The 21,755-nt window shown below is 40.3% G+C and overlaps 2 protein-coding genes across 2 annotated transcripts in view; both read left to right on the top strand.

The window, feature by feature from the left end:
• Positions 1–21,755, top strand: part of AHCTF1 (AT-hook containing transcription factor 1) — a 254,423-nt gene that overhangs the window by 26,825 nt on the left and 205,843 nt on the right. The window lies entirely within an intron of this gene.
• The window catches only part of ZNF670 (zinc finger protein 670), a 30,361-nt gene continuing 16,325 nt past the window's right edge, over positions 7,720–21,755 (top strand). Inside the window, exon 1 of the mRNA XM_032136261.2 lies at positions 7,720–7,894. Coding sequence (XP_031992152.1) covers positions 7,892–7,894 — 3 coding nt within the window. The 5' untranslated portion in view covers positions 7,720–7,891. The remainder of the gene's footprint in view (positions 7,895–21,755) is intronic.

Genomic DNA, 21,755 nt, shown 5'->3' with positions numbered 1-21,755 from the left:
AAGAGCAAATGCATGCTGGGCTTAATACCTAGGTGAAGAGCTGATAGGTGCAGCAAACCACCAAGGCACACATTGACCCATGTAACAAACCTACACATCCTGCACGTGTATCCTGGAACTTAAAAATTTTTAAAGTGTCTGTTCATGTCCTTTGCCAACTTTTTAATGGGGTTGTTTGTTTTTTTCTTGTAAATTTGCTTAAATTCTTTATTTAAATTTGCTAAAATTCTTTATTCCTTAGATCTTTGTCAGATGCATAGCTTGCAAAAATTTTCTCCCATTCCGTAGGTTGTCTGTTAATAGTTTCTTTCATTGTGCAGAAGCTCTTTAGTTTAATTAGATACCATTTGTCAATTTTTGCTTCTGTTGCAATTGCTTTTGGCATCTTTATCATGAAATCTTAGCCCGTGCCTATGTCCTGAATGGTATTGCCTAGGTTGTCTTCTAGGATTTTTATAGTTTTGGTTTTTACATTTAAGTCTTTAAACTACCTTGAGTTAATTTTTGTATATGGTGTAAGGAAGGGGTCCAGTTTCAATTTTCTACGTATGGCTAGACAGTTATTCCAGGTGTTTGTTTGTTTGTTTTGAGATGAAGTCTAGCTCTGTTGCCCACGCTGGAGTGCAGTGGCACAATCTCAGCTCACCGCAACCTCTGCCTCCCAGGTTCAAGTGATTCTCCTCCCTCAGCCTCCCGAATAGCTGGGATTACATGTGCCTGCCACCATACCTGGCTAATTTTTGTATTTTTAGTAGAGATGGGGGTTTCACCATGTTGGCCAGGCTGGTCTTGAGCTCCTTACCTCAAGCGATCTGCCCACCTCGGCCTCCCAAAGTGCTGGGATTACAGGCGTGAGCCACCGCACCCAGCCCATTGCTGATTTTTGTCAGGTTTGTGGAAGATCGGATAGTTGTAGGCATGGGATCTTATTTCTGGGCCTTCTATTTGTTCCATTTGTCTATGTGTCTGTTCTTGTACTAGTACCATGCTGTTTTGGTTACTGTAGCCCTATAGTATAGTTTGAAGTCAGGTTCCACGAGGCCTGTAGCTTTGTTCTTTTTGCTTAGGATTGTCTTGGCTATTTGGGCTCTTTTTTTTTTGGTTCCATATAAATTTTAATACCAAGTCCTGGCAGAGATACAACAAAAAAAGAAAATTTGAGGCCAATATCCTTGATGAACATCCATGCAAAAATCTTCAACAAAATACTGGCAAACTGAATCTAGCAGCACATCAAAAATCTTATTCACCGCGATCAAGTAGGCTTCATCCCTAGCATGCAAGGTTGTTTCAACGTACACGAGTCAATAAATGTGATTCATTGCATAAACAGAACTAAAGAAAAAAAACACATGATCATCTCAATAGATGCAGAAAAGGCTTTTGATAAAATTCAACATCCCTTCATGTTAAGAACTCTCAATAAATTAGGTATTGAAGGAACATACCTCAAAATAATAAGAGCCATATATGACAAACCCACAGAAAACATCATAGTGAATGAACAAAAGTTGGAAGCATTCCCCTTTAAAATTGGCAGAAGACAAGGATGCTCTCTCTCACCACTCCTATTTAACATAGTTATTGGAAGTTCTGGTCAGGACAATCAGGCAAATGAGAGAAATAAAGGTTATTCAAATAGGAAGAGAAGTCATAGTATCCCTGTTTGCAGATAACATGATTCTGTATCTAGAAAACCCCATGGTCTCAGCCCAAAAGCTTCTTAAGCTGATAAGCAACTTCAGCAACATCTCAGGATACAAAATCAATGGCAAAAAATGTCTAGCATTTCTATACACCGACAACAGTCAAACCGAGAGCAAAATCATAAATGAACTCCCATTCACAATTGCCACAAAAAGAATAAAACACATAGGAATACAGCTTACTAGGGAGGTGAAAGATCTGTACAAGGAGAACTACAAACCACTGCTAAAGAAACCAGAGATGACACAAACAAATGGAAAAACATTCCACGCTCATGAATAAGAAGAATCAGTATCATTAAAATGGCCACACTGCCCAAAGCAATTTTTGGATTCATTGCTATTCCCATTAAACTAACACTGACATTCTTCACAGAACTGTCTCTGTCCTGATTTTTTATTTTTCTTACCATAGGTTTACTTTGCCTGAAATCACGCAAAAGATATTATGTCCAGCTGTCTCACTCAGCACATTCATGAGGCTCATCTAGGGCATGCTCTTCAGTTGTTTTTGTTCCTTTGTATTGCTGAGTAGTATTCTGTTGTAATGTTAGACTTGGAACCAACCCAAATGCCCATCAATGATAGAGTGGATAAAGAAAATGTGGTACATATACACCATGGAATACCATGCAGCCATAAAAAAGGATGAGTTCATGTTCTTTGCAGAGACATGGATGAAGCTGGAAACCATCATTCTTAGCAAACTAACACAAGAACAGAAAACCAAAGACTGCATGTTCTCACTCATAAGTGGGAGTTGAACAGTGAGAACACATGGATGCAGGGAGGGGAACATTACACACCGGGGCCTGTTGGGGGGTGGGGGGCTAGGGGAGGGATAGCATTGGAGAAATAAATACCTAATGTAGATGATGGGTTGATGGGTGCAGCAAACCACCATGGCACGTGTTTACCTATGTAACAAAACTGCATGTTCTGCACATGTACCCCAGAACTTAAAGTATAATTAAAAATGCAAAAAAAGGAAGCAAGTGTTTCTTTTATATATTGGTGATCACACATATACCACATCCATGTGGATTGCCCATTGCCATAAAGCAAATGGAAAAACACATAACCCGACTGCAGACATTTCAAAAGTGATTGTGCCCATAAGGGAGATCCAGATTACAACTTATGTTACAGCTGTAGAACTTACATTTAAAATGATTTTCAACACAATGAGGGAAATAGAAAAAATATAATAACGTGCAAAGAACAAGAAACTCTCAGCTTGACAAGCCATATTTGTAAAAGAGCTAAATATGAAGTAAATAATTGAAAATGTAATTAATATGCTTAATATACAACATGTGGGTTAAATGTTAAGTTATTCTGAGCTGATGAGAACATTACTTAACTGGTATATTGAACAAAATAAATATAGTAGAAGGAGAAAAAATATAAAATACCAATATAATTAAACACAGAAGTGAAATGAGAGGGAATAAAACAAATCTACTTGTTTTTCTAGACTATATTAAAATAATTCAAGTAAGTACTCAAAGAGTTGGTGATTTATAAGTTTTTAAAATTGAACATCAGACATAAATCCTTGAATTCAGAAATGCAATGTGTCAAAAAAAAGAAAAATAAAAAATTACTTAAAACAAATAATAGTCAAGGTGCATAACACCAAAGAGAAGGAAAACACTAAAAATCAGAGAAAAAAAAACAGATAATTTACGAAGATGACAGCAAACTTTCCACAGCTTGAGTAGAGCCAAAAATAATGAAATAAATATTAATGGACCTGGAAGAAATTGTCATGTAAGCAAAAAGTGAATACTTACCTACCTAACATGCCTTTAACAAAAAAGGGTGAATTAATATAGTTTCAAATAAGAAAACACTGAATAATTTGGTTACCAACAGGAACTTCTTAAGAGTACTTCAAGAAGAAAGGTGTGTGTGTGTGTGTGTGTGTGTGTGTGTGTGTGTGTGTGTGTGTATAAGCTGAAAAATGAAAGAGTAAGAGACATGATTTGGGAGTATCAAATCTTGGTGGGCATTGGACTCAAGAAACTATGTAGGCCAGGTGCAGTGGCTCACACCTGTAATCCCAGCACTTTGGGAGGCCAAGGCAGACAGATCACTTGAGTCCAGGAGTTTGAGACCAGCCTGGACAAAATGGCGAAACCTTGTCTCTACGAAAAGTACAAAAATTAGCCATACGTGGTGACATGTGCCTGTTGTCTCAGCCACTTGGAAGGCTGAGATGGAAAGATCAGCTGATCCCAGGGAGGTCGAAGCTACAGTGAGCTGTGATCACACCACTGCCCTCCAGCCTGGGTGACAAAGTGAGACCCTGTCTCAAAAATAAAAATAAATAAAAGATAAAGAAGGTGACATGAATAAACTAAGAAGAATGAAGAAGACTGCATCAGTGGATGTAGAAGATTGAATATGCGATCATAAATTTATATTAAAATCATTAAAGGATAATTAGTACAACTTAATGCACATTGATTTGGAAAGCAAAATGATATGGAAATTTTCTGGAGAAAAACATATATAGTTCTCCCCAATATAGACCCTTGTTTAGAAGTCTAAACAGAATAACATCCACAGGAGTAGAGAAGTTTATAAAAGAAGTGCTCACAAATAAAGTTCTGGGATCAAGTAGTTTAACAGGGAGATTCTACAGTCTTTTCAAATAACACATAAATCAACGCTTCTAACTCAATTTAAGAATATTACAATGGAAGTACTAGCTCCAAATAGGTTATGAAGATCAAATGGAACATTGGTACCAAAAATTTCCAGATGTTGTACAAAATAGAATATTACAGAAAAATCTCATTTCTGCCTTCACATAGAAATATGTAAGATAAAATAGTAGCAAATTGTAATTTATTACTAAAAACAACATATAATGACAAAATGCAATCTATACCTGGAATTCTAGAGTGATTAAATATTTGGAAGTCAACTGATACAATTCATCATTTTCATAGAGATAAACAGAACAGTCCCTTGATCATGTCTACATATGCAAAAATGTCTAGCAGAATTTAACATGTGTTACTGTTAATTTAAAACCTTCTAAAATAGTAATTGATAGATTTTTTTTCAAAGAGAGCAAAGTCTTTTTCATACTCATGGAAAACATACTAGAGGCTATTTTTTTTAAGCTAACTTCAACATTGTATTGGATTCTATCATTTTTTAAAGCTAGGAACAATTTTGCAAAGTGTATATGAAAGAGCAAACATATAAGAATAGCCAACCCCCCCGCAAAGAAACACATTGAAGGTTTCTGGTTCTGCAAAACGTTAAAACACATTATGATCTTAATTATAGCAGTGTGATGTTGATGCAAAAATAGATGAACAGACCAGGACAGTAGAAAAATCAGAAATACACCAAAATGCATAAGAGATGTTATGCAATAAAAACCACAGAGCCTTTATTAATATTTTGTGTTTGGGAATTGAACATGCCCATAAAAAAGATGAAAATGAATTCATTCTTCACAAGCTATAGTAAGATAAAGGATAAATGAAGGAGAAATCTAAATGGTGAAAAAAATGGGCCGAGTGTGGTGGCTCACACCTGTTATCCCAGCACTTTGGGAGGCAGAGGGGGGCGTATCACGAGGTCAGGAGATCAAGACCATCCTGGGTAACACGATGAAACCCCGTCTCCACTAAAAATACAAAAAATTAGCCGGGCGTGGTGGCGGGCACCTGTAGTCCCAGCTACTCGGTAGGCTGGGGCAGGAGAATGGCGTGAGCCCAGGAGGCGGAGCTTGCAGTGAGCCGAGATCGGTCCACTGCACTCCAGCGTGGGCCACAGAGCGAGACTCCGTCTCAAAAAAAAAAAAAAAAAAGAAAACATAAAAATAGAAGAAAACATTGATAAATACTTCTACAAGCTGTGAGAATAAACCGGGCTTATGACTAAAACCAAGAAATACTAAATTAAAAAATTGATAAAGATACAATATAAAACCAGAATATTGTGCATGTTAGGAAACGCCATAAGCCAAGTAAAAAGGAAAATGCCAAATGGGCATCTTTTTGCAACTTATATAACAGAAAAAGGGAAGCACACAATTTCTGTCTGCTCCAGAAAATAAGAAAGCTGTCAAAACATAGGGTACAAGGACAAAGGAGGCAATGTATAGAGTCCCTCACTTAGGATGGGACAATTTGGCGGGGCGCGGTGGCTCACGCCTGTAATCCCAGCACTTTCGGAGGCCGAGGTGGGTGGATCACCTGAGGTCAGGAGTTCAAGACCAGCCCGGCCAACATGGTGAAACCCTGTCTATACTAAAAATACAAAAATTAGCCAGGCGTCGTGGTGGGTGCCTGTAATCCCAGCTACTCAGGAGGCTGAGGCATGACAATCGCTTGAATCTGGGGGGCAGAGGTTGCAGTGAGCCGAGATCGTGCCACTGCACTCCAGCCTGGGCAACAGAGTGAGACTTGGTCTCAAAAAAAAAAAAAAAAAAAAGGATAATTTAAGCTCAAAAAATAGATATAGACTGCAGTGTGTGGAATCTCAGTAAATACACAAAAAATAAGGTTAGAAAAAATATCACTCACATTTTTTTGTTTGCTGAGGCCACGCCGTCATTATTATGACATTAATAAAAGGGAGAATCAAGCTTTTATTCTTCCTTTCCTAATAGGATAGTTTTTAATGTAATGGAGCGAGTTCATGAGAAAACGCAATTTTTAATAGAAGAATGAGAACTAATCCCTGTAGAGAAAATAATTAGAAAAACACTATTTGGCAACTCTCACTGAGATAAGTGAAATTAAGAAATAGTAATCAATAAATAATGAACAGTTACATGAAAGGAACAGGCAGACATTCCCGGACCCATCGAAAAACCTTAAAATAAAGTGGTAAAACCAGACACGTGTATCCAAATGTGCAGTCTGAATTGAAACATGCTGGAAGCTTAATATATAGAGTGATTTTGAAGGATTTAGCACCCACCCAAATACTTCATTAATAATATTATATCGATTGTAAGGTCCTCTGAGCAGGCCGCGCCATGGTCAAGCCATTGTGACCCCTGTGACCCACACGTATACATCCAGAAGGTCTCCTGGAGCCAGAAAGTCTGGGACAACAGGAAAACCACGAAGGAAGAGAAACGGCTAGTTTCTGTCTTGACTGATTAGCCAACTTTGCAGCATTCTACCATTGTGACGTGCACTACCCTAATCAATCAGCCTAGTGACACTGTGACCCCTCCCTCTTGTGACAGTGTACCTTGTGACATTCTTCCTCTGCCGGTAATAAACGGTCCCTGACTGTAACTGTCCACTGCTTACCCCTCACCTCTAAAACTAACTCCAGTCCTACGGCCCTCTGCTGACCCTCTTTTCGGACCCAGCCCGCTCGCATCCGAGTGAATAAACTAGCCTTGTTGCTCACACTTAACCTTTTTGGGTAGTCTCTTCAATTAGGCGCGAGCTTAACATCGATCGTATATTGAAACACTATTTTTGGATATATTTGGTTAAATAAATCATTGTAATCAATTTCACGTGTTTTTTTCTTTTCTATTGCTACTAGAACACACGTGGCTCACATTTTATTTCTATTGGGCATTGCTACCTGAGAGGACATTCTCTTTTCAAAATTCAGGCTGCCTCTAATCCCACTAGAAGCAAGAAAAAAAAAAATTCAGGCTGCCTCCTCAAAAGACCAGAGGCCAGGAAGGTTGAGAAATCTGAAATTTTAGAATAATTGTCCTCATAGTGTTTCCAGTTGTAAATGTCACAAATATTACTCATAAATGGACATAATCTTGTGTATAAGGTTGAATGGGAAAGTCCCCCAGGGGGCGCCAGGTCTCAGCACAGGGCAGAATCCATGCCTTAGAAAAGAACTGCAGGGAAAGAACCTGGCCTCACTCAGCGCCGTGTCTGACCGCATCTCCCGTCACTCAGGACCGAAGGGGCGGGGCCTAAAGCCCTGTCCAATCGGGCGCTGGGAAGGGGACTGTACTCTCAAGCGCGCCGCGAAAGGAGGGAGCAGCTTCCGGGACCTGGCGGGGCTTTTGTGTTGGGCAGCGCGAGTCTGGCGAGCTCGGTGCGTCTCCGCTGCTCCTTCCCCTTATCCCTGGGAGGTCCAAGTGGTCCCGCGGCAGCTTCTGTTGCTCTGGGACCTGAGGTCCCGGAAGGTCCTTAGGGAGGACCGCAGACACCGGAGGCTGGGAGATGGTGAGTGTGCCGGCCAGGTGTCTCGTGAAGGGGAAGCGGGAACCGGCAGGAAGCGGTTGTGGCGAACCCGGACCTCCCCGCGGGGCCGACCCGAGTTTCCGCTGGCGCCTGGCGGCCTTGGTGGCACCGGATGGGGGGCTGGACCCGCAGCCAGACCCCGGGCCGCCTGGCTTGTCCCTGCCCCGCCGCTTCGGCCAGGCCCGGAACCCTTTCTGGGCAGCTCTGCCCCTGCAGACCCGCATCTTCCTCGGATTGTGCGGGGCCGACGGGAGGGTCCTCAGGGGAGAGTCTCGACTTGGGGTTCGGGGTTCCTGCGTGAGAGGAGCTGTGGTCTGTGAAGTCTCCAAAACCTCCTTTCTCCTGTTAGAAAACTGAGGCGCCGTTAAAATATTCAGGAGTTTATTTGAGCAGAGAGTCGTGAGTTAGGAAGCCACCAGCGTGGTTTGTGGTTTGGGGAAGGAAAGGCTTTTCTAAGGAACCGGAGGAAGCAAACCCAATTAAATGATTGATTGTGTGCAGCTATGTAGTCACCCCATATAGACTGTGCAGCCAGGTATCTCCTGGTTATGTAACCGAGGTTAATTGGTGGGTTTGCGGTTGTTTAAGGCTGTTTTGTTTCCCTTTAAGTTATTAATTTACAAGACAAGCATGAGTTACGTTTTGGTTGGTTGTTTATTCATTCACGTGTGTGTGCATGTGTGTGATGGAGTCTCGGACTCGGGCTCAAGCGATCCTCCCACCTCAGTCTCCCTAGTACCTGTGTTTAATTATTTTAGCATAACACTCCACGTTTCTAACTGTATGGCAACAGGATATCACATCGACGACCCTGTTCCCACAGCCTAACTCTTCTGGGGCTTGTAGTAAAATCCTAAATTTCCAATTCTTTTCCTACATTCAAATGCAACATTATCAAGTATTTGTCTTTTATTGTACATTTCATACACATGCAGTGTGTTATTTTTTTTCAGAGTAGTGAGTCGTTCTGAAAATATTTGTTTTCACTCTTAAAATATTTCTGAACGTTACACGAGTGGAAAGCAGAAAATAATCACCTGACAGTTAATTGTAAAAAAAAAAAAAAAAGAAAAAAGAAAAAAAAGTCTTTGTGCATCTCCTAATTTTATCTTTTTTGAGTGTGCACATCTTACCAGACTATCTTTGGGGTGAAGTTCCCCTTTGGAAACTTTAGAGGGTGATGTGTCCTCAGCCACCCTCATATCTTTTCTTGGTCCTCTGTTTAGCAGCCAGATCTCTTGGAGTGTCTAATGAATACCTTCTCCTGGGTCATCTCCTCCCAGAGGACAGTTTAAAATATGGGAGTAGAGCCTCTCCAGGCAGCATATGGGTGCCCTGGAGTTGAGAGACGTCTCCTAGTATACTCCGTTTAAAAAACAAATCCCTGGTGCATTAGGATTTTCTTCCTCCGACCCCAGTATTCATCATTCCTTGGAGACACGTTGGTGGCAGCCAATCAGATGCTGGTATTAAGGGAAAAAGCTAGAAATGATTCCTGCACTCTGGATTTTCTCAGACTTGGGGAAGGAGAAAAACTATCTCAAAGAACAAGGAATACCCACCCCAGTGAGCTGGTGCAAGAACCAGAAAAGTACCATCATCAGAATTATGTAAGAAGAGAGTTGGCTGGGCGTGGTGGCCCACGCCTGTAATCCCAGCATTTTGGGAGGCCAAGGGGGGCAGATCACTTGAGGTCAGGAGTTTGAGACCAGCCTTGCCAGTATGGCAAAACACTGTCTCTACTAAAAATACAAAAATTAGCCCAGTCTGGTGGTGCATGCCTGTAATCCCAGCTATTCGGGAGGCTGAGGCAGGAGAATCGCTTGAGGCCAGGAGGTCGAGGTTGCAGTGAGCTGAGATGGTGCCACTGCACTCCAGCCTGGGTGACAGAGGGAGACTCAGTCTCAAGAAGAAAAAAAAAAAAGAGAGAGTTTATTCTAAAGTATTGCAATGGGGAAAAACACTAGGTATAAGAGCTGCAAGCATGTTAAAGTTTAGGCAGAAAAGGGCTTAGAAATTCAGGCACACAGGCCAGGCGCGGTGGCTCACGCCTGTAATCCCAGCACTTTGGGAGGCCGAGGCGGGCGGATCACGAGGTCAGGAGATCGAGATCATCCTGGCTAACGCAGTGAAACCCCGTCTCTACTAGAAATATAAAAAATTAGCCAGGCGTGGTGGCAGATGCCTGTAGTCCCAGCTACTCAGGAGGCTGAGGCAGGAGAATGGCGTGAATCCAGGAGGCAGAGCTTGCAGCGAGCCGAGATCATGCCACTGCACTCCAGCCTGGGCGACAGAGCAAGACTCCGTCTCAAAGAAAAAAAAAAAAATTGAAGCACACAGTGGGGCACAGTACAGTGTCTCCTGGGAGGGTGGTCATTGAGTATTTCTGTGAGGAGAATGGGCCTGTGAGGATCTCCGAAGTGATGCAGTGACCTGACTTGACACACTTGACCCAGAGATGTCTGTGTTCTGTCAGCATGACCCCTCCCTGGGTTTATTGCCTTGAAAAGATTTATTCACTTAGTTCAGTTTCAGTTTTTCATTAACTTTAAAATATGTTTTATTCCTAGAGCTTGAAAGATTAAAAAAATATTTCCAAAGAGACAAGAAAGAGGTGGATTTCGGGGGGGGGAGAAATCTATTCATATTCCATTTTTTAAAAATTCTTGTTAATAGAAACAATAAATATTGTTTCTAATTTTTGAAGGAAAAAAAAGAAGCCTTTAAATGCTCTGACATGAAATTTAAATGATCTGCAAAAAGTTAATTTGTCTCAGTTCAGTTCAGGTTGTCAAACATTTGTTAAAAACATTCTATATGTCAGGCATTGTTCCCTAGAGATACACAGACATTCCCCCAAAAAACAGTAACTTATCTTTTTTTACATCCATTAAGATTGGGTAAAATTATACATCATCTTTTCACAAGGCAGGACACATTCTATCAGGGCAAAGTTATTTTCCTCTAGCGTAACATGTTCGAACAACTCTTTGTCATTTTCTTCACATGAAGAAAATGAAGAGAAAGTTGTTCTTAGGTTCATTGGAAGGCCCTCCAAAACCGATCAAAATTCTGTGATCACAGGCCTTCCATCCACCCTGCTCCCCTCCATGCCTGTGCAGTCCTCTGCACCTCTCTCTGGAACAACCAGAAGTGTAACTTCTACAAAAAGATTTCCTCAAATCACCCTTTCAGGCATTGTTCCCTTCCTTAACCTCTTGTGCCAATACTTGTGTATCCTGCCCTCACGTACATGTTTTAGGATCGTTCCCTGGGGTCTTCATATATCTGGGTAACTTTAACCCGCTTCCCAATAATCTCTACCAGCCTCCTTCTCCAAATATACATCCTCAAATATACAATCTAGATTAAACAGTGTATTCTATGCAAAGACAGACGTTAAGTCCCCTGGCCAACCCCTTCTAGCCAGACTGAGCCCCCTAAGCCCATCTTACGGAGAATTTTCAAGGCCTCCCTGGGAGTGACCTTCCATGTGCAGAGTGAAGCTAGCTCCATGAAATCAAGAGCCATGTTTTCATCTTTGCTTGTATCACTCATGCTCCCAAAGCAACATGTGCAATAGACCTTTAAATGTGTACTAAATTGAGTGGATTGAGTCACTCACTTTCTTCAGTGATCTCTTTTCCATTCAGAGCTGTACCTCAATGCATAGAAGAATATACCAGCTCTCTTGAAAGAAAGAACGAATAAATCAGTTGGAACCAAGAGTAAAAAAAAAAAAAAAAAAAAAAAAAAAAATTCTTGTTAACCTTTTTCTTCCTAAGAGTGAGTGTAGGAAGTTTCTCAAGTCTGTTCTTTTTTGAGGGAGATTTCAAATTGAATTCTAGGGCTTTGCTTTGGGAATGTGTATTAGTTTGTTTTCATGCTGCTGATGACATACCCGAGACTGGGCAATTTATAAGAGAAAGAGATTTAAAGGACTTATATTTCCACATGACTGGGGAAGCCTGACAATCATGCGGAAGGCAACGAGGAGCAAGTTACGTCTTACGTGGATGGCAGCAGGCAGAGAGAGAGCTTGTGCAGGGAAACTCCAGTTTTTAAAACTATCAGATCTCATGAAACTTACTCGCTATCACCAGAACAGCATGGGAAAGACCTGCCCCCATGATTCAATTACCTCCCACCAGTTCCTCCCACATGTGGGAATTGTGGGAGTTACAATTCAAGATGAGATTTGAGTGGGGACACAGCCAGACTATATCAAAATATTACCAGGGAAAAATATGAAAAATCTCTTTTCCATTATGGCTGCAGAAAAATGAATACGTTTCCACAAGCAAGTGTTGTAGATAAATTGGTGAATTACAAATATTTATCAAAACTTCAGTACCTCCTTTTTGCAGGGTGGAGAATTTATAGCAGTGGATAACCCTGTTCTGTATCGTGTTATCTGGACATTGGAGTTCAATGCTAAGTTTTATGGGATAGGACTTGGCAACTCCTGGAGATGATTTGTTATCATGGAAATAATAAATAAATGACATTTATTATATGATAGGCATAGATACTTTGGCTTTTCCAGTTGAGGTATTAAATGTAAGTGCCTCACTCAGTTCTTCCTTGGGAGCCTCCCTTTACGGATGTCCCAGCCTGCTCACCTCAGCCATGAAAGGAGCTCTTTGTATTGAGAGAAGCTACAGAGTTCTGGAAATCTGGTGTTCACAGGTGGATGTGGTTGGGCCTGGATTGAAAGGATGAGATCCCCTTTTTAAGGGTGTAATTGTCATTGTCCTAGCATTCTTTCTAGACATTATTCAATAAAGCAGGGGTCCCCACCTCCCGGGCCATGGACCAGTACCTGTCGGTGGTCTGTTAGGATCCAGGCCATGCAGCAAGAGGTGAGCAGCAGGTGAGCGAACATTACCACCTGAGCTCCTTCTCCTGTCAGATCAGTGGTGGCATTAGAATCTCAGAGGAGCACGAACCCTATTGTGAACTGTGCATGGGAGGGATCTAGGTTGTGTGCTCCTTATGAGAATCTAATGCCTGATGATCTGAGGTAGAACAGTGTGGTCCCGAAACTATCCCCACCATCCATGGAAAATCTGTCTTCTATGAAACTGATCCCTGATGCCAAAAAGGTGGGGAACTGCTGCAATAAAGTAAATTCAGAATTATGTAAGAAGGGAGTTTATTCTGAAGTATTGCAATGAGGAAAAACACCAGGTATAACAGCAGCAAGCATGTTAAAGCTTGCAACTGGCATGTGCAATGTGGGCAGTGTTGTGGAACTGATCTGTGAGCTTATGGGGTATGTGTTGACTCTGAGTGGTGTCAGAATTTAATTGTTGGACAATTAGTAGGTGTTGGAGAATTGGTTGGTGTTCAGCAAAGTCCACACATTTGGTATCAGAAAAAGGACTCACAGATCAGAGCCTTCACCTGACTGTGGGAGAGTGTTTGGTCACTGGTGAGAATTGAGACCCTGGAGAAGAAAGCATTTCCTCACTGTGAGCAGGAGATAAATAGGGTGTGTGGAGCTCCCAGAATTACATTTCCGATTGCTCAGGCTTCCGTCACTCATTCCCTAGGAATGAACCACCTTGGGCTGTATCTCCACCTTGAGAGTGGCCCCCAAGCTTCCTTCACTCATTCCCTAGGAATGAACCACCTTGGGCCGTATCTCCACCTTGAGGTCCCCAAGCTTGGGAACCTATTTAACCTACTGAGCATGGGGTTCATCTTTATAAAATCTTGCTGGGATATCATTCCAGTTTGGGCAAGTATTTAAGAATTTTATTCCATGATTTGAATGTGAGATTTTGATTTTCTTGGTTGAAAACGAGTGAATTGGGTGATATGACCTGAAAAAATCATAGATAATTCTTGGAATGAATTGTTTTATGCTGAGTTTAAATGATAAGACTTTAAAGTCATGGGCTCACTGTCCAGGTGAATAAACAGTCCTTGTGCAGATCTTTTCTGACTTCTGCTCAGAGATGTGACCGCAGTTCTGATTATTTTTTCTTATTCTTTGTAGATTAACTATCATGAAGCAGAATTTTGCTCTTTTTTTATGGCTGCATAGTTTTACCTCTTGAGTTTTTAGTAGCTTAATGTTACTATTAATATACCATTAGTATTGTGCCGAAAAGATGTTTTTGTGTGGTGTGTGTATATATATATATATATATATTTTTTTTTTTTTTTTTTGAGACAGAGTTTCATTCTTGTCACCCAGGCTGGAGTGTAATGGCACAATCTCAGCTCACCACAACCTACGACTCCCAGGTTCAAGCAATTCTCCTGCCACAGCCTCCTGACTGGCTGGGATTACAGGCATGCACTGCCATGCCCAGCTAAATTTTTTGTATTTTTAATAGAGACAGCATTTTCCATGTTGGCCAGGCTGGTCTCGAATTCCTGACCTCAGGTGATCCTCCCGCCGCAGCCTCCCAAAGTGCTGGGATTACAGGCATGAGCCACCGAGCATGGCCTGTGGTTTCTTTTTTTAAGTATATATTAATTTTTGTTTGAAATAATAAGGCTAGGCACAGTAGCTCACCACTGTAATCTCAGCACTTTGGGAGGCTGATGTGGGCGGATCACTTGAGTTCAGAAGTTTGAGACCAGCCTGGGCAACATGACGAGACCCTGCCTGAACTTTAAAAAAAAAAAAAAAAAAAAAGCCAGGCATGGCAGTGGGGAGCTGTGGTCTCAGCTACTTGGTAGGCTCAGGTGGGAGGATCACTTGAGCCTCAGAGTTCCAGGCTGCAGTGAGCTGTAATTGCACCATTGCACTTTAGCCTGGGCAACATAGTGAGACCCTGTTTAAAAAAAAAAAAGTGGCCAGGTGCAGTGGCTCACACCTGTAATCCCAGCACTTTGGGAGGCTGAGACGGGCGGATCACGAGGTCAGGAGATCAGGATCATCCTGGCTAACACGGTGAAACCCCATCTCTACTAAAAATACAAAAAATTAGCTGGGCGTGGTGGCGGGCGCCTGTAGTCCCAGCTACTTGGGAGGCCGAGGCAGGAGAATTGCTTGAACCCGGGAGGCAGAGCTTGCAATGAGCCGAGACCGCGCCACTGCACTCCAGCCTGGGGGAGAGAGCGAGACTCTCTCTCAAAAAAAAAAAAAGATAATTTCTTTTCCTTTCTTCATAGCTTTATAACCTGTGTTATACTTTATTTTTACATGTTTTTATGAAAATTTTATTCTGTGTGTAATTTTTTTGCATGGTTATAAATCTTCTATGGAATGGTTGTTTATTTACTTTTTATTTAATCGACTTTATTTTTCAGTGCACATTTAGGTTTGCAGAAAAATTGGGCAGATAGTACAGAGTTCTCATATTTACCTGTTTTCTCATTCATGGATTATGTTTTCCATGTTGCAGCTGAATCCTCATTGCCAAACCAAAGATTACCCTCAGTTTCTCCTGTGTCATCTTCCAGAAGTTCTAAATTTTCTGTTTCACGTTTCAGTTTATAATCTGTGTTGAGTTTATTCTGTGACTGTTGCAAGGTGTCTGTCTTATTTATTTCCTTGCATATGGATGCCCAGGTGTTCAACATTTGCTTTAGAGACCAGACCTTTTCTATTGAATTTCCTTTGGGCTTTTGTGAAAGTTCAGCTGATTATATTTGTCAGGGTTTATTTCTGGGTTTTCTGCCCTGTTTTGTTTATCTTCTTTTCTTTCCCAAATATTGCACTGTCTTGATTATTATAGCTTTTTTACATTAAGTCTTAGTGTCAGGTGGTATCAATTCTGTGAATGATTCTTCAATATTGTATTGACCATCTGGGTCTTTTGGCTTTTCATATAGGTGCTAGAATAAATTTTCTTTTTCTAAAATAACATGACTTGTTAGGATTTTTATTGTGATTGTACTGAATTTGTTATTCAAATTGGGGAGAACAGACATCTTAGCAATATTAAGGCTGCCTATCCATGGACATGGAATATCTCTCCATTTATTCAGATCTTGTTTTCTTTCATTAGAAATGTATAGTTTTGTCATATAGGTCTTTCTTTTTACTGGGTGCTGTATAAGTGCTGTTGTGTTTTTAAATTTAAATCCAATTGCTCATTGCTAATATACAGAAAAATAAATTGGCTTTTGTATATTAACCTCACATTGTACCACTTTGCTATAATCTCATTAGTTCAGGGAGATTTTTGTTGGTTCTTTTGGATTTTGTACATAGACAGTCATGTTATCGACAAATAACAATCTGCAAAAAGGCAGTTTTATTTATCCTTTCTCAATTTCAGTGGCTTCCTCTGCTCTGCCTTATTTCTTAACCTTATGGTTTTCCAGCAACTATTGATATGATTATATACTTTTTGTTGTTTATCTTGTTGATGTGATAAAGTAAATTGATTTTTGATTTTTGAATCAGCCATGATTATCTGTCATAATTCCTAGTTTGGTGGGGTGTATATTTTTTATTTTTATTTATTTATTTATTTTATTATTATTATTTTTTGAGTTGGAGTCTCGCTCTGTCTCCCAGGCTGGAGTGCAGTGGTGCAATCTCAGCTCACTGCAAACTCAGCCTCCCAGGTTCACGCCATTCTCCTGCCTCAGCCTCTGGAGTAGCTGGGACTACAGGCGCCTGCCATCAAGCCCGGCTAATTTTTTTTTTTTTTTGTATTTTTAGTAGAGACGGGGTTTCACCATGTTAGCCAGGATGGTCTCAATCTCCTGACCTCGTGATCCGCCCACCTCGGCCTCCCAAAGTGCTGGGATTACAGGCGTGAGCCACTGCGCCCAGCCTGGGATGTATTTTTTTAAATACATTTTTAGATTGAAAATTTTTGCATCTCTGATTATGAGATGTTTTTTTCTGTTGTTTTCGTTTGTAATGTACTCTGTAGTTTTGGCAGTTAGGGCAGTGTTGTCCACATAGCATGAATTAGGAAGTGCGTACTCTGCTTCTGTTTTCTGGAAGAGCATATAGAGAATCTGTGTCAGTTCTTCAAATGTTTGGTGGAATTCACTAGTGTGATCATCTGGGTCTTCAGCCTTGTCCTTCCTTTTTTGGACAGTTATTACTTTATTGATCCAATTTTAAAAATACGTATAGACCAATTCATGTTTGCTTATCTCTCCTTGTGTGAGTTTTTGGAGGTTTTTTCAAAGGATTGGTTCATTTTATCTAACTTATCAATCTAGTGGTCATGGAGTTGTTTGTAATGGTCATTATGTTTTTTTTTTTTTTAACCGTCTATAGGATTAGTAGTAATGATGAAACCTCTTTTATTTCTGATGAACATTTTGGTCTTTTGTCTTTCTCCATTTTTTGGTCTCGCTACAGGTTTATCAATTATACTGATGTTTATGAAGAACCAGATTTTGTTATTGTTGATTTTCTGTATTGATTTCTTGTTTGCAGCTTTCCTGATGTTTTCTATCATCGTTGTTGTCTGAGCTTGACTTAGGTTTACCTTCCTGACTTTTTTCTAGTTTCTTAAAGTGGAAGGTTGAATTACTGGTTTCAGATCTTTCTTTTCTAGCACATGCCCTCCATGCTTTAAATTTCTTCCAAGCACCACTTGTACTGCATTTCACAAAGTATCTGAAGATGTACTTTATTTAATTTCCTTCGAAGTGTTTAAATTTTCCTTGAGATTTGTCTTTGACCTATTATTTAGAATTTTGCAGTTTAATCCCCAATTATGTGGATGTTTTTCAAGTATATTTCTGTTATTGATTTCTAGTTTAATTCCAATTATGTTCTTAGGGCATATTTTGTATGTTCACTAGTTTTATTTTGTTTTAACTTTTAATTTTTGTGGGTACATACTAGGTGTATATATTTATGAGTTACATGAGATATTTTGATACGAGCATGCAATGCATAATAATTGTACCAGGGTAAATGGGGTATCCGTAACTTCAAACATTTATCTTCTGTGTTACGAACTATTTATAACCTTTTACTTATTTTAAAATGTACAATTAAGTTATATTTGTAATCATCCTGTTGTGCTAGCAAATACAAGGTCTTGTTTATCTTTTCTAACTTTTTTTTGTACCCATTAAACATTCCCACATCCCCTCCACCTGCTCCACTATTGTTCCCACCCTTTGGTAACCATCCTTCTACTTTCTATCTCCATAAGTTCAGTCATTTTAATTGTTAGCTCTCACAAGTAAGTGAGAACATGTGAAGTTTGTCTCTTCCTGGCTTATTTCATTTAACACAATGACTTCCAGTTTCATCCATGTTGTTGCAAATTAATGGCTCTCACTCTTTTTTTATGGCTAAATAGTGTATCATTCTGTACATGTGTTGCATTTTCTTCATCCATTCTTCTGTTGGTGGACACTTTGGTTGCTTCCAAATCTTGGCTATTGTGTGCTGCAGTAAACATGGGAGTTCAGATGTGTTTTCAATATACTGATTTCCTGTTCTTTGGATATATACCTAGGAGTGAGATTGCCGATCATGTGGTAGCTCAATTTTTACTTTTCGAGGAACCTTGAAACTGTTCTCAAGAGTGATTGTACTAATTTACATTTCCACCACCACTATACCAGTGTTCTCTTTTCTCTACATCCTCTCCAGCACTTGTTGCCTGGATAAAAGCCATTTTAACGGGAATAAGATACCTCATTGTGATTTTGATTTGCATTTCTCTGATGATCAGTGATACTGAGCATCTTTTCATATACCTGTTTACCATTTGTATGTCTTCTTTTGAGACATTTTTGGATTGGATTATTTGCCCATTTTTGGATCAGATTATTAGAATTTTTTTCCTGTATTTGTTTGAAATCCTTATGTATTCTGTTTATTAATCTCGTCAGATGAGTAGTTTGCAAATATTTTCTTGCATTCTGTAGGTTGTCTCTTCACTTAGTTGATTGTTTCCTTTGCTGTGCAGAAGCTTTTTAACTTGATGTGGATCTCATTTGTCCATGTTTGGTTTGGTCTCCTGTGCTCACGGGGTATTACTCAAGAAATCTTTGCCCAGTTCAATGCCCTGAAGAGTTTCCCCAGTGCTTTCTTGTAGTAGTTTCATAGTTTGAGGACTTATATTTAAGTTTTTAATCCATTTTGATTTTGTTTTTATATGGTGAGAGATAGTGGTCTAGTTTTATTCTTCTACATGTGGATATCCAGTTTTTCCAGCACCATTTATTGAAGAGATTGTTCTTTCCCCAGTGTGTGTTCTTGGTACCTTTGTCAAAACTGAGTTCACTGGTCTCAAACTCCTCACCTGATGATCCGCCTGCCTCAGCCTCCCGAAGTGCTGGGATTACAGGCATGAGCCACTGTGCCCAACCTCTTTTCTAATTTTTTAAGATGCATTATTAGGTGGTTTGTTTGAAATTACTCTTTTTTGATGTAGGTATTTACAGCTGTAAACTTCCCTCTTAGTATTGCTTTCACTTTATCCCACAGGTTTTGGTATGTTGTATTTCAATTATTATTTGGTAATTGTATTTCAATTATCATTTGTTTTTAGAAGTTTTTCAATTTCCTTTTAAATTTCTTCATTGACTCATTCAGGAGCATATTAATTTCCGGGGATCTGTAGAGTTTACAAAAGTTGTCTTGTTATTGATTCCTAGTTTTAATCCTTTGCGGTCAGGGAAGATGCTTGATACTATTTCAGTTTTTTCTGGTGAATGTTTTAAGACTTTTTTGTGACCTACCATATGGTCTATCCTTGAGAATGATTCATGTTCTGATGAAAAGAATGTGTATTCTGAAGCTGTTGGACAAAATGTTCTGTAAGTATCTATTAGGGCCATTTGGTCTACAGTGCAGAGTAATTCCAGTGTTTTCATTATTGATTTTTTTTTGGGGGGTCTGGAAGATTGCCTAATGCTAAAAGTAGGGTGTTGAAGTCTATAGCTGTTATTGTTTTGGGGTCTCTCTTTAGCTCTATTAATATTTGCTTTATATATTTGAGTGCTTCAGTACTGGGTGCATATATATTTAAAATGGTTATATCCTCTTGCTGAATTGACCCTTTATCATTATGTAGTGACTTCTTTGTCTCTTTTTGTAGTTTTTATTTGAAATTTATTTCATCTAATATAAGTATAGCTATTCTTTTTTTGGTTTCTGTAGATATGGAATATCTTTTTTTATCCCTTTATTTTCAGGGCTATCTTGATAGGTGTATCTTGATAGGTGAAGTATGTTAGGCAGCCAGTCAGTGGGTCTTGTTTTTTTATATTCATTGTAGCACTCAGCATCTTTTGATTGGAGGATTTAGTTCCATTAAATTCAGTGTTATTCAGTGAAGGTGATTTTTTCTGGTGGTATTGTTACAGTCTCACCAATGCACCACAATGTAGCAGTCTCTAGTTGTGCAGTATCACTGGAAGTTGTTTGTCTCATGACCAAGAATATTAAGGAGCATGTATAGAAAGGATGAGGTTGTAGTGAAAGTTTAATAAGTGAAAGAAGAAAGCTCTCCACAGCAGAGAACGGGGTCTGAATGGGTTGCCAGATTTGAGGCTGGCTCCAGGATTTTTATGGACTGGGAAGGGAAGGAATGTGCTGACTGGTCTTGAAGAAAGTGCTACTCTGCTTGGCCTGGGACCAATCAGGAGCTGAAGTGAAAGCTTGGCCTGGGACCTTAGCCTGGGGCCAATCAGAGGCTGAAGTGATGACTCACAGAGGCTTGGCTCACACAAAGCATGTCCAAAAAAGGAAAGGGAAGTGCCCACCGGAGCCCACCATGTGCATGCCCACAAAGGAGGAGACTGTCCTGGAAGCCCACTGGTTACACAAAGGACAAAGGTGTTTCGAGATCGGGTCTTGTTCACTTCTCAGTGTAGCTGGAGGTATGTCTTAGGCACAAAGGACAAAGGTGTTGTTATGTTGGGCCTTGTTCCTTTATCTGATTGGGCTGGAGGTTTGTGCAAGTTTCCTTATCTGTGCCTGCAGCCTGATTTTTTTCAGGCAGTTTCTTTAAAGGGGTTTTGCCAAAGACTAGTTTTTAGCTGTCTGCCCAACTAATTTTCCTTTTTTCCTCCCTCAGTCTGATTTACTTTCTTTCTTGTTGTATTTTATGTATCCATTGTATGTTTTTAAATTTGAGGTTACCAGAAGGCTTGCAAATACTGTCTTATAACTCACTATTATTATTATTTGAGACAAGTATAGCTCAAAGTTTCCTTTACTTTTTACCCTGCTTTTCTCAAACAGGAGTCTGTCACTGTTGTCACCACAACTGGGAATGTGCTGCGTCTCACCTGAAGCCAGCACATCTCAGAATGTCACCGAAGGCCCATGATATACATGGCTTACTACGTGTATATCAGTTGTGGTTATTCAGGGCCCAGTGTACCTTACATTAGCTAGTAATGGGTCCTCCCAGGACTAGGTTCCTTCTTTCAAAGTATTTGGTTCCCTTCTGGCCCAGCATATGCCTGGAAATGTCCTCCAGGAACTAGGGCCTAAAATGTGGGCCTCACAACCCTGCCCAGTGCCCTATCCTACTGGAGCTGAGCTCTTATCAAAGTTTCAAGACGAAGTCCTCTTTACTCTTCCCTTGGATCTCCTCAGGTGGAAGGGAGTTCCCTTTTGGAGCCATGAGCTGTGCTGTTTGAGGTTGAAGGAGGGATGTTATAAGCTCTTAGCCATGCCAGCTGGCATCTCAGTAGATTGTGTGCCTTTTAAGTCCTCTGCCTCTGAGCCCAGATCAACACCAGGAGTTGCCGTTCTTGTGGCTTAGACTGCCTTTCAAGTGTATTTAGGGCCACAGAGCACTTTAGCCCCTGGTGTTGAGGCCTGCTAGAACTCAAATTTCAACCACTGGGATAGGCAAGTCCCCTCTGGTTAGGACTGGTCTAAATGTTTCCTCTGCTGAAGTTAGCTGAGTTCTGCCTGGTGTTGGCAGCACTA

The sequence above is a fragment of the Hylobates moloch genome, unplaced genomic scaffold (assembly GCF_009828535.3).
Source record: "Hylobates moloch isolate HMO894 unplaced genomic scaffold, HMol_V3 SCAFFOLD_18, whole genome shotgun sequence".
Taxonomy (NCBI): Eukaryota; Metazoa; Chordata; class Mammalia; order Primates; family Hylobatidae; genus Hylobates; species Hylobates moloch.
This window is presented reverse-complemented; position numbering and strand designations above follow the sequence as displayed.